The sequence below is a fragment of the Monodelphis domestica genome, chromosome 7 (assembly GCF_027887165.1).
Source record: "Monodelphis domestica isolate mMonDom1 chromosome 7, mMonDom1.pri, whole genome shotgun sequence".
Lineage (NCBI taxonomy): Eukaryota > Metazoa > Chordata > Mammalia > Didelphimorphia > Didelphidae > Monodelphis > Monodelphis domestica.
The window spans coordinates 199,427,608-199,440,621 of NC_077233.1; the positions used below are offsets into that span (position 1 = coordinate 199,427,608).

The window sequence follows — 13,014 nt, forward strand, 5'->3', positions numbered from 1 at the left end:
ATTTTGTTTAAATGAACCATTTATTCATCTAACTAGCAGCTACTATCTTTGGAAGCTTTTAATATACCCAAATAGCACTTACTGACTTTAGGAAAATAAATTATACTTATAACAAAAGTATATTTTAAAATATCTACTTGATATATACCATAAAGAATCTAGTAGAATCCTTAGGCAAGTTATTAAAAAATAATTGAATCAAAGAGTTTTGGCACTTAGCAGATCTAACAGAGTAGATGCTCAATGCATAATTGTTGTTAAACAACAACTAAACAACTGCTTACACCATTGATAGCCATTAATATTTCATCAACTTTGGAAAAGATCATCTTGTGGCAGAAAGAATTTGGAAACCATTACATGTAAAAGGATAGTATATACAATAGTGAAAAACAAATCAGCTAAACTTTAATTTAATGATCAATGACTTAATAAATCTGTGGGCAACAATACCATGCCTTACGTATAAGAGAATTATAAATCCCAAAACTAACAAGTCTGATTAATATAAAGGGATTTGAAATGAAATGTCCCATTATTTGCAGTCCACCTTTGTCTTTTCTCTCTAATCTTTGATTTTAGTTGAGTATAAGTCTAGTATTAACTGCTGCCAAGGCTAATCTCTACTTCATTCTATTTTACTCGGCAATATCTGAATTTTTTCAAACCAGTTCCCATAGTAATCATTTATCCAACTTCTTGGTAGTATGCTATAAAAGAAAGGAAATTAATATGAACCAGAGCTTTAGGAAAATTTTTCTTTGCAGAAAGGTTATAACACTAATCCCTCACTATTACCTCCTTTCAAAATGTTTTGGGGGTAGAAGGCAGTAGGGGTGGGAGGTTAAGTAAGGAAATATAAACACAGAATCATAGCTGGGTGGGATATTTGCTGTTTTACTGTTAATCTGACACATCTAAACCAAAGCATTCACAATACTTGATATACTTTTAAGGGAATCATATACAATAGTCTTAGACATGACCACAGAACAAGCAGAACAAGTAAAACTACAGAAGGCCTTAAAATATATCCACAGTGTATTATTTCAATAGTCATTCATTTACAAATTAGACTACATACCATTCATTTTATTTGTAATTTTCTTTCATAGTTTTATTCAGGCAAGATTCATCCAAGGAAAGGCAACTTACAGTTTTGTTTTTCTGCATTTTTTAAAACTACATTAGTTAATACAAAATGTTATTGTTCTCACTTTTCTTTCTTTTCTAAGGAGTAAATTAGTAAGATTCTCAGATGGCAGCCAAAACCAAGAGGTTCTATACTTAAAAACAGCCAAAGGAAACCTGAATGTATACAGCAGCAAATATGCATGTGATGCTGATTAAAAGAAAACTAAATAAACTTTCAGGTTTCCAGTATTATTAAGAGTACTGCATTTCTACACAATCATTCAAAGGTTTAAAAATTGCTGCACACAAAAATCACTCTAGAGATTCTAACATCTTTGAAATTTCTACTATGAGAATTTAAATAGTTGCCTCATGGTACTGACCTCATGACTTAAAGTCAGTTAAAATTCAGTGTTATTTGTGACTTTCCCTTTATAAAGTAACCAGTTGGTAAATGAATACCTAAGGGGCAAAAATGAAGTCTTAACACTGTCATGAACAAAAAGAGAAAATGTAAGATAAACCATTAGGATATGGATACAAAAATGGAAATAAAATAACTTTTAACCATTAACCCTGCACAACAGGGTTTAGGTCAACTCTCAGAACTTGCATGTTCTCATGGTTTACTACAATTTATTTTAACATGACTATTTGCACTTTTTTAGATGTACATTTAAAAAAAAAAGAATATTACATTAGTGCAACAAGGGTTAATACATTGAGATGTTTTAAAAAATATTTATAAATTTGTTTCTGGTATGTGAAAGCATTTGGCAATATTTTTACAGCATTTGATTTTTACAGAATTAAAATTTCATACAGTACTCATCTTGGTGGTTTTCGTCTTTTTTTTTAAAAAAAAAATCACATAAAATATATAAATTACACAGCTTGACTGCATGATACTGTTATTTCCAGTTTCTTATACTGGTAATTAAAACCTTCATTAATTCTGTTAACAAATCATACCTGTACATTTATGAAGGCAACTAACATGATTTGCAAACAAAACCTTCAGGTTTTATGTTATTTACCAAGGTGTCCAGTTCAGCATCAAAACAAAACACAGTATGTAAATCTACAAAGCAATTTACAAATTCACTAGTTCATGTGATACAAACTGTTTCAATCGTTCGAGGTACTGTCCATAAAGTTCCACATCATTATGACCTGCTCCTTCAACCCAGAGAGGCTCCACAGGTCTTTGGCAGCGTTCAAATAATGCGAGGCCATGTGAAAAGTCAATGACTTCATCTTCAGTCCCATGAATTATTAACACTGGTGAGGTTATTTTAGAGACTTTGTCAATGCTGTGAGGAAAAGGGGAAAGGAAAAATAAACTAGCTATACAAATGAACCATGAATTTTTTGCAATGAAAGATCTGAGATTATTCAGTCATTAAAAATGTCTCTGAATCAGCTCAGAAGAGATTGTTTTCTCTTGATTAAGAATCAAGGTATTGTGGAAAGATCACTCATTAAGAATAAAGAGTTAGAAGGCCTGGGTTAGGGTCGTGCCATTCCCATTTACTAGCTTTGTGACCTTGGGCCTTAGTATCTCTCAGATATAAAATGTGAAGGAAATAGATAAAAGATCTAATTCCGCTCAGCTCTAATATGCTGTTGAAAAACAGAATACAAGTGACTGAAATAAAACTACATAAAGTTATGCTAAAAATTTCCCAAACTAGATTCCTACATTAAAAATTTACGTTAGAATCTAACTTTTTCTCTGCAGAATAAGCAAAACACCAAGGGGAAATCTGAGCTTGATGAGGAAGATGAGTTTATGTATATTCCTAGAGAATCCCTCAATAAAAGTTGCTACCATACTAAGTTTCTGGTGATAATGATCAAAGGCAGTCTCACAGAACTTGCACAAGCTGTTGAGAGATCATTCACTCTAGCAGAGTTACAGTAGTGCAATGGTCTTCTCTGCAAGGAACCCAAATCATCATGTACTCTACATTATAGGGTGGGGTGGACAGAGAAACAACTCATGTAATAGGAAGGACATTTATTTCCTGTCCTCTCTCTTCTACAGTATCTAGTCTCCATAACCAATTTGTGCAGTTAAAAGGTACTAGGATACAATATCCAGAGCTACTGGTAGGAAATAAATCAGTAAAGCAATATTTCTGAGAGACTTTAAACCTCTATGGATCACCACTGCTGAGGACTCCCTCAAACTATCAAACAGTATAAACAGATAATATTTTCTATTTAAAAACAAGCAACAACTTAGTAGCTAGATCACATCTCTTCACAAAATTATTTTGATGTGAATTATGATTTATACTGTGAATTGTTTGATTTTACTGTACTCAGGAGAATAAAAAATGTTCCAAAACAAGCTTTTTTTTTTTTAACCAAAACCTGTTGTATCATAATAATAGTAACAGCTGATATTTATAGTACTTTAAAGTTTGCAAAGCATTCAAGATACCATTTCATTTGTCCCTCATACCAATCCTATTAAGAGGTTCTATTATTAGCCCTTGAAGCTGAGAGAGGTTAAGGGACATGCTCAAGGTAACAGGATTCAAATTCAGGAGATCCTAACTCCAAGCCCAGTGGGCTGTCCACTATACCAACTTGCTATAATCAGTGTACCAATACAGACTGGTACTTTCTCTGCAACTCATAACCATACAGAGTTGTCCAGGGCATCCCTATCCCTTTGCCCAGAGTTACAAAAAGGCAGAATCCACATCTTCTTAAATCCAAGGTCAGCTTTCTCTCCACTATGACATACCACTTCTTCATCAAAAGAAGTTTTAAAGCTCTCAAGTTTTAGGACAGAAATCTACGTTCTTGCCGGTTGGGGCAACTATCCACTGCTGAGCCAAGAGCAAAAGAAAAAGCTAAATATTCTCTAGTTGTATGAATAAGTTGGCCTAAGTAGAACAAGAGTGTCTTCTTGACTTTGTCCCTCTACACAGTGCCTTGTCTGAATAGCACATATGCTTAGTTCCACTGCTCTTTCAAAATGGCATCTAATATGTTACTATCTAAGGGTCTAGTTCATATCCAATCAGCTTCCCCTCCTTCAAGCCACTTGTCTAGATGGTTAATTTTTAAAAGGATCTTTTTTTTTTTTTGAGTGATCCTGTTCTCAGTCATTGGCTTTTGGCTTGTCGTTTCCAAAATACTGAGCTATTACCAACAGAAGAAAGGAAACTAACTGAAATGTGACAATTCTCTTCTTTAACAAATCTTTCTCATGAATAGCTACAAATTTTTCTTAAATGTTCTAAGGATCAAGTAGGAAATAGCATTCTTCCTTTGAAAGTCTAAAAGACAGCAGAGAAGTCAAAGAGATTATATTTGGATTCCTACAAAACTCTTTTATTGCTTCATCAGTAACCTTTGAGGAACGATATTAACTTTTCCCCCAACTTACCCACCTTTCATACTAAATGTAGTGACTATCTAAGGTAATCAGAATTTTTATTTTATATTACTTTCCCTTCAATTTTTCCTATGTAATATTAAATAATTTGAATATTGCTACTTACTTTGGGAATGCATCAAAGCAGTAGGTCTTCTTAGTATCTGGAAAAGCTACCCGCATTCCTGAGGTCAAAGGGGAATGAAGAATGACAGCAGCACTCTCATACCGAGCAGCAAGATCCACAGATGGTACTGTTCCTATACTCTGGCCATATATAATCACATTTTCAGGGCGGATACCATACCTATAAAATACAGATGTTTATAAAAACATGATTATTTAAAAAGAACTAACGGTTGATCTTTTAAGACTCTGTACTATCAATAGGAAGAATATCATAAATGCTAGCTATAGAACCTGTCATTTTTGACTCTTCTTTTTCTTCATATCTAATCAATTGAGAAGTCTTGTCTACCTCCTCATCTTTGAAATTCTTTCTATTCTTACTCGGTCACTATTTTAGTTCAATCCTCTATTACTATTCAACTAGACTATTTGTAACAGCATTCTAAATTGGCCTCCCAGCTTCTATGCTCCCCACTTCCTCCAATTTATCCTCCATAAAACTATCAAAATCATCTTTCCAAGGCATAGCTATGATGACAATATTTTCTGGTCAAAAACCTCTAGTACCTTTGTCTCTAATATATAATATTACTCCATACCCTAGAATTTAGATCCTCTACAATTTAGTTCCAAACCTGCCTACCTTTCAAATCTAATCTTATTTTCTTTCTCTTCCCATAAAACAGACCACACTACTCCCAATTCCCTTAACAAAACATGACATTTTTCTGTTTGTATCCACTTATAGAAATTATTCTCATTTCAGGAAGGTATTCTCCTACAAATCTTTCAAAATTTTTATATTTTCTCAGATGAGGGGACAACTCCTCTATGAAGCCTTTCTTGATTCCTTCAATAGAATACTCTCTCTTAACCCTACTGCAACCTGGACCTCAGATAACTTATTCATATAAATGTATCCCTAAAACAAAAGGCAAGTTCTGTGAAGACAAGAATTGTTTTTGTCTGTGGATCTCCACTGCCTAGCCTCCTGCCTATTTTAGGGTAGGCACTTAATAAAGTCACCATTCTTACTCTGGATCATAAAACACTTAGCTAGTTGTCATTATTTTATCTTAAAATAATTCATATTACTATCCTGCTTGCTTATTTTAAACTAGATTATCGATTTAATAATTAACTGAATATAAAACCCCTTGATTTTTGTCATTAATTTGTGTATAAATCTGACACAATTCTAATTGTAAATGAATAAAATTAATTTTCTGGCAAATAGTAAATGAATGCTCAAATAACTTTTTTTCTTTAATCTTTATAGACTCTGAAAGCCAAAAGAGATTCCTTTTCCAATAAGTAAGAAAATCACATGATAAAGGTGACACAATTTACTTAGGGAAATACTTTCTAGATTACCCAAATCCTTTTTAGTAAGATGGGAGAGAAAATGAAAGGCAAATATCTATTTTACTAGAAAAAGGAAATTTATAGCCAGAAGAAAATTTATACATGCATCCAATTCACCCTTTTTTCATTTTCTAAATGAGGAAACTCAGAACCAGAAGTTAAGTGATTTGCTCTAGGCTACAACTCAGGTTCCAACTTTATAGTCAAGTCAAGCACACTCTCCCTTATATCAAACTGCCTTTATGGAAACAGTATGAAAGACAGTGGAAATGAGTTAAAATTATTCAATCAAATGCTTTAAAATACTTGATTTATCCAGATAGCCCTTGTCACTGATGATGAAATATTAAAAGATGTAGAAATAACTGTAAATTGCTTTTTTGGGGCTTTATATAATCTGATGTGTGGTTGAAGTGAGGAAATATTAACTGTTTACAAAAAGGAGAAAGGGTAGGTTAGTTATAAAATATTGACTTCTACACCAATATGTTCTCTAAATTAGGTAATTGCTTCACCAGAAATGCTAGTTTTGGGGGCAGTTAGGTAGCTCAGTAGATAACCAGGACTGGAAACAGAGGGTCCTGGGTTCAAATATGGCCTCAGATACTTCCTAGCTGTGTGATCCTAGGCAAGTCACTTAGCCCTCATCACCAAATGCTTACCATTTTTCTGCATTGTAATCAATACATAGTATTGATTCTAAGACAGAAGGTAAGGGTTTTAGAGAAAAACAAAAGGAAGTGCTAGTTTTAATTTGGCATGCATAAAAGATTATTTTAGTATTAAGAAGTTCAACCAGCTGCTTTTATAAATTAAGGAATGATTTTCCCCCCAAATCCTTCAGTTGATAAAGTTTAAATTTCAAGTTGAGTAAATAATGATGTATAGGATTGAAACTATATTACAATTCAACTACTATTTTTCCAGATATCATAGGATGTTGAATATATTAATGCAGAAGAAAGGAAAAGCAACTTATATCTGGCTATGTAGTGCCCAAACAAGAGAGTTTCTTCTTTTAAAAAATTTTGGTTTTAATAGAATGATAGCACAAATACACTTATTGAACCAAATGATATCTCATATCTCCTTCCAACTTTATTCCTTTCAGGTTCAGATCTAGCCAAAAAAAATTGTGGCATATATATCCAATTTGCCCGAAATATCAGTGACAGAATCAAAATTTGTACTTGTTTCAGTGTGCTAATTAATGGAACCATTTTGTTATTTTTACATAAAATTAACTATGAAGTACAATTTTAAATACCATTGCAGAAAGAACAGTGGGAGAGGAAAAAAAAATTAAAAACACAAAATTGGTTTGGGAGTCAGGAGACTTGGGTTTTTAGTTTCACCTTTACCACTAACTAGCAATAGAGCAATAAATAGAGCAATAGAGCACTTAACCTATATATATACATATATCTTGGTCTATTTTTTCATAGGAGAAAATGATCTGTGAGGTCCCTTTTAACCATAAAATCCTTTGATTTTTATGATTCTAAGGGCTGAAAGTAAATTATAAAGCACTAATAATGAATCTTCTATATTAGGGAATAAATTAATTCAATACAATGTATAGAGTACAGAAGTTAATGAAAATTCACTGCTGAAGACTCAAAATGTGAACTTATAATTTTATCATCTAACTTTCCTCCCTATACATAGAAAAGCATTATGACATAGTGACTTAAGAGAGCTAGCTTCTAAAACATTAAGATGTGTTTCAAAGTCATAACTCTGACACATTTCCTGGGTGTATGACCTTGGGCAATTAAGTCACTTAACCTCTCAAGTATTCTAGGCAGCTCTCTAAGACTCTAAATTGCAGAGATGATGCCAATCTGCTTTAAGTAAAAGGAGTTTCATCACCTGGGGGTTCCCTATACCAATGAAATCATAGATTCAGTTTCCATCCCTAACACATAAGGTATATGTCATATTGTAATATTACTAAATAATTAGGGAGCAATGTAGCTTGATAAAATATATGTGATAAACATTGCCACAACTTAGGATATATGAGAGTTCTCAGTACCTAAATATATTTTCATAGAAATACTGAGATTTGACTTTTATTTTAGTTTTCTATCTAAACAGTAAAAATCTAATCATTAAGAAAAAGTTTTATTTATGTTTGGCAAAACTTTTAAATTTCATTTCCTTTTGAATGTGAGTACAGTAATATATGTGAAGGTGTAAATCACAGGAACTTTATTCATTTTGTTGTTATTTGAGGCTGTTTTCTTTATCTTGAGCAAACTAAACTGCTATGGCCATTTATGGACCCAACCCTACTCTATAAATACTGATCAGTTCTCAGTTTCTTCTAACTTGCCCATGTGGGCCAATCCATCTCTTCTTAGGCAGCTTGGTGATTTTCTGTACCCGAAGACCCATCATATTGACGCCAGTCTTAATGTAAATTCCTGCTTGATTACAGGAGCTCTGAATTCTCAAATTCAAATAATCCACCAACTTCAGCTTCCACCAGTTGCAAGGACAACATACACGTGCCACTATCCCTGGCTTCTTAAGTGTTTTTAAGGTAACTTTAAAACTAAATAAATATTTCATTAAACTTGTCGGTTATGTTCATGGCATTCAAAGGTTGAGTAAACAAATAATTCAAATTTACCTTGTTCTAAGAGCCAACCAAGCTGCATCAACATCTGCATAAAGGTTCTTCTCTGTTGGTTTCCCAGAACTTGCTCCATATCCAGAATAATCATATGAGAATATATTGCAATTAATCCGTGAACCCAGTCCTATATAAAAACTGCTCATCTGACCAAGGTCAACAGCATTTCCATGTGAGAAGAGTAAAGTATATTTGGCATTGGGTGAGCAACGCACAAACATACAGGCAATCCTGTTACCTTTACTGGTTCTAGTCATAAAACACTCAATAGCATCTTTTTCTCTACTAGAGTACTGCCAGTCTGCTCTTTCTGAAAGATGTAGGGTCCATCGACTTCCACTGTCATCACACATCAGAGTGTAAGTAGGGTCAGGTGGTAAAAATGCTAGTTTAGAAGCAATTTTCCCTGGGCAGGGTGGACAGCAGAAGAGGCAACATAGTTCACCAAATGAAAGATTATTCATCTTCTATTCTGTAAAATAAAAGGCAACAATTGACTTTCAAATCACCAAATATGGGATTTGTACATCATTATATAGTAGAAGTTTATACAGACATGGTCAAGTTTTATGGTTTTTAAGGATCAAGACAGGTGTGATTTTTGGAACGTGAAAGTTCTGTAAAGCAATGGTTGGGCAAGTTCCCTAGGAAAAGTCACATCCAACTAATAAAAAAGGTACATGGCTCTTTGAAATTTCAAAATGAAATGAATGATAACTATACTCCACAAATGTGGGAAATAACATACAATAACCTCATGTATAGTAACTGATATTTACATAGAGCTTTAAGGTTTACAAAGTGCTTGTCAGTTCAACATTATCAAATACGAATCTCACCACACTTTGTGAAGCAGACACTAAAGATATTACCCCTATTTTTTAGATGAAGAGAAACTGAGGCTAGGAGAAGTTAAGCAACTAGCCCATGGTCACAAAGCCAATGTGTCTCCAATTCTAGTACCCTATTCATTAAGCCACATTTGTATAATGGACATAATAGAAAATCCTTAATATATTTTATAGTTTTAACATTAGTAAAATATTCAGAATCCTATGGAAGAAAGATAGGATCAAAAGGATACAGAATCAACAACTTTAGTCAATCGTTTAAAATTTTGTCCATTTCAGATGGGGCAGATCCTCCTATAACTTTAGTCTAAGATTCATTTGTGCCAAATGGATAACAAAATGTATTGAAAATAGGAGCTATACTAAGGAAGACAAGATACATTAAATGCGTTATTAGATCAAGAAGACAATTCTATTAAGAAAAAAGGAGAAATTTTAAAATTGTTTAAATATAACAATATTTTAATTATCACATAAATCATAACTTTCTAAGGAACAGAAATGAAAACTTTTCCTTGGCCTCTCTTTTTGATCCTTCCTTTACGTATCATGCACAGGATAGAAGCATTAAAAAGTAAACTTTGAAAACACCACACAAACTACATAATTTATATTTCTAGTACTATAGCCTACCTTTAAGAAGCATGCCTTAAAAGATACTATTTGTTCTGAAACCAATAAAACTACTTTTGTGGAATGACTATATATTCCTAGGGTATGTAAAGTAAAGGAAGATCTTAGGAAAGACAACAAGGAAATATTTATCAATCCCTGTCTTGATATAAATGGTTCTGGTTCTGCTTGCTTCAATTCACATCAGGCCATATGAAGCCCCCAGTGTTTCTCTAAATCTGTCCCTCCTTCTTCTCCCATGCTTATCTGGTGTAAGAAGATCTTCCTAAACCATCAAGAGACAGATACACAGGACTCCCCAAGGGAAACACTCTAAAGCTTCAAATTAATAACCATCTGAGGAAAGAAAAGGAGGCGTGGGGGAGTGGGGGGTGGGGAATCTTATCTCCTAAGCTGGTCAGGCCAGAGTTGGTAGCTGTGGAAGCTTCTAAGACATTTCTATATATTAGGATGGATTGATTGGTGCCCCAATTTTCTTTTCTCCCTAATAGCCCCCAGGGCTTATTTTAAGGGTCTTTTTTTCCTACTGTCATCCACCCTTTCTTCCACTTTCTCACTTCATCAGAATGAATAAGCACAGAACCATTGAGTTTTCCAAGGATTTTGAGATTAGAAGGAGAAAGAGGTCTGGGAGGGAAAAAAAAGGAAAGGGAAAGTTACAATAAATCTTGAGTCTACAGAAAAAAGTATCTTCTTCACTGACTCCTGTTCCTTATCTCAAGACTTACCAATATATGTAAAGAAAAACTTGACAAGAGTAAATATTTTTAAATTAAGTCCACTTACAGATTGGTTAATTTGTGGATTATAGGGCACCTCCACTCCTATTCTTTCTTTTGCTTCAACTCACTGCAGGTTGGATATTAACCAAGTTGGTGTATCACTGCTGCTAGGTTTGGTGGAGACCTTTTTTTTTTTTTTGAAGTCTTCTTTGACTTTGAACTCCCAGGTCTGATCCTGAGCTATGCCATATCTCCACCACCACCCAAATTTGTTGTTGTTCAGTTGTGTCTGAAACTTCATAACCCCAAGGACCCTATTATCCACAGGGTTTTCTTGGCAAGGATACTGGAGTGGTTTGCCATTTCCTTCTCCAATGGACTAAGGCAAAATGAGGTAAAGTGACTTGCCCAAGGTCACATAACTTGAGACTGAATTTGATTCAGGTCTTCTTTGCTCCAGGTCCAGCACTCTCTTCATTGAGTCATCTAGCTTCCCCACCACCAGAATGTTATGTGATAATCCCATGTTCAAAGAAAAGTGCTTTTCTTCCTATCTCATAAATTCCAATTCTGGGTTCAGGCAAATTTACCCAAACTTTATAGTAGCCTACTTTACCTTTCCTAAAGGGAATAAATGAAGGATATGTGGGTAAAAAAGCTTAAGCTGCAAGGGCTAGGAGGGATTTTAGAAATCACTTTGTTTACCCATATCAGTTTACAGATTAATAAACTCTGGTCCAGACTGACTAAGTCATTTATTCAAGATGACACAGACAGACTTAAGTCTTACTGACTGAGGACACAGTTCTTCCTACTGAATGTACTGCTAAAAAGGGTTACTAACTATGCTCATAGCAAACATAAACTGGCAAAATAGAAAGAAAAGGTTCAAGAATAACACCCGATAAGGTCAAGAAAGTAACTTAGAAGATGATAGAAAAAGGAAGGAAAGAACAAGTTTAGAGAAAATGTGGCCAAAGATAAATATTAAGAAACACAATGTTTTTCTAGAAGTGGTTTTAGACTCAAAATTATCTGTAGTATGTTAGTTAGCATGCCAAAGGTAGCAACCTTAACCTATAACAGCACTAGCCTATAAAGAGCCTAATTAATAAGCAAGTTGTACTTAGCTGGTTTAAGAACCTGTAATTTATCTCTCTATATAGTTTATACCTTGAGGTTTCCACACATAGTAAAGTAGTACTCTTAACTGGCTGGCTGAATGCCAGTGATAGAGCCAAGATAAAAAGAGAAATTATAAAAGGAGTATCATAGGAAAAGTGAAAGTGGAGAAAGGTAACTTTAATTAAAAAAACATCCCTGAGTCCTCTGGGCAGCAGCAAAATGAAATCATTGGCAAAAACACTCTTGGAAGTTTTCTATTTGAGTTACACCTTGGCTCCATCTTATCACAAGTTCCTTAAAATCTCTACTGATCCTGTAAGCAAAGTTTGGTCAGTAATTTAGGCAGTTTAGAAAGGTCAAGACTGTGTGCAAACAATGAGATGAAATAGGCCCTAGGGTACTGCAGCTTTCTTTTTAAGTTCCAATGTCTCTAAGGTTAGAGCTACTTATTTTGGCTCAGGAACATCCAAATAGTAAGCTATTTATCCAAGGACTATTTTTGGTTACTCATGATGAGCAGTTATTTCCATTTCTACATTAAATAACATCTAATGCATATGAAAAATATGACCCTAGATTATTAGATGTTGCATAAAAGTGTTTGTACATCTAAGCACTCAAAGTGATTGATGGAAGTATGAATAAGAAGATACTTTGGTTTTGATAAAAACTTTACAATGACATCTGGTGGTTTTAGTTTTAAAACAAAACAAACAAAAAAAACCTAACAAACCAAAACACCAGAAGTAAAGGTATTCCACTTGTGTATCCCTTCCATATGAGATTATGAGGCGTGATGCTCCAAAATCTGGATAATCTATGTAAAATATTTTGTCCCTCCCTTACCTTCATACCAGAGAATAAGTCCAAACCTTTTTTTTTATTGGGCGTTTACAGCATTTTATTGTAAAATATGGCTTAAGTATTTACTCATAGGCTATATATTTTCTAAACTTTTTCTGGGTTGTCTGCTGGCCTTCACATATCATCTATAGCTTCTGTAAAACTCCCTCTAAAATT

At 33.8% G+C, this 13,014-nt stretch overlaps 1 protein-coding gene across 5 annotated transcripts in view; it reads right to left on the reverse strand.

The window, feature by feature from the left end:
- Positions 1 to 877: 877 nt before the first annotated feature.
- The window catches only part of ABHD17B (abhydrolase domain containing 17B, depalmitoylase), a 39,505-nt gene continuing 27,368 nt past the window's right edge, over positions 878 to 13,014 (reverse strand). For all 5 annotated transcript variants that reach the window (XM_007498560.3, XM_016423964.2, XM_056806250.1 and 2 more), the window contains 3 exons: positions 8,661 to 9,135; positions 4,656 to 4,835; positions 878 to 2,447 (listed from right to left, as the gene is read on the reverse strand). In XM_007498560.3, the coding sequence (XP_007498622.1) occupies positions 2,228 to 2,447; positions 4,656 to 4,835; positions 8,661 to 9,127 (867 nt within the window). In that variant the 5' untranslated portion in view covers positions 9,128 to 9,135 and the 3' untranslated portion in view covers positions 878 to 2,227. The remainder of the gene's footprint in view (positions 2,448 to 4,655; positions 4,836 to 8,660; positions 9,136 to 13,014) is intronic.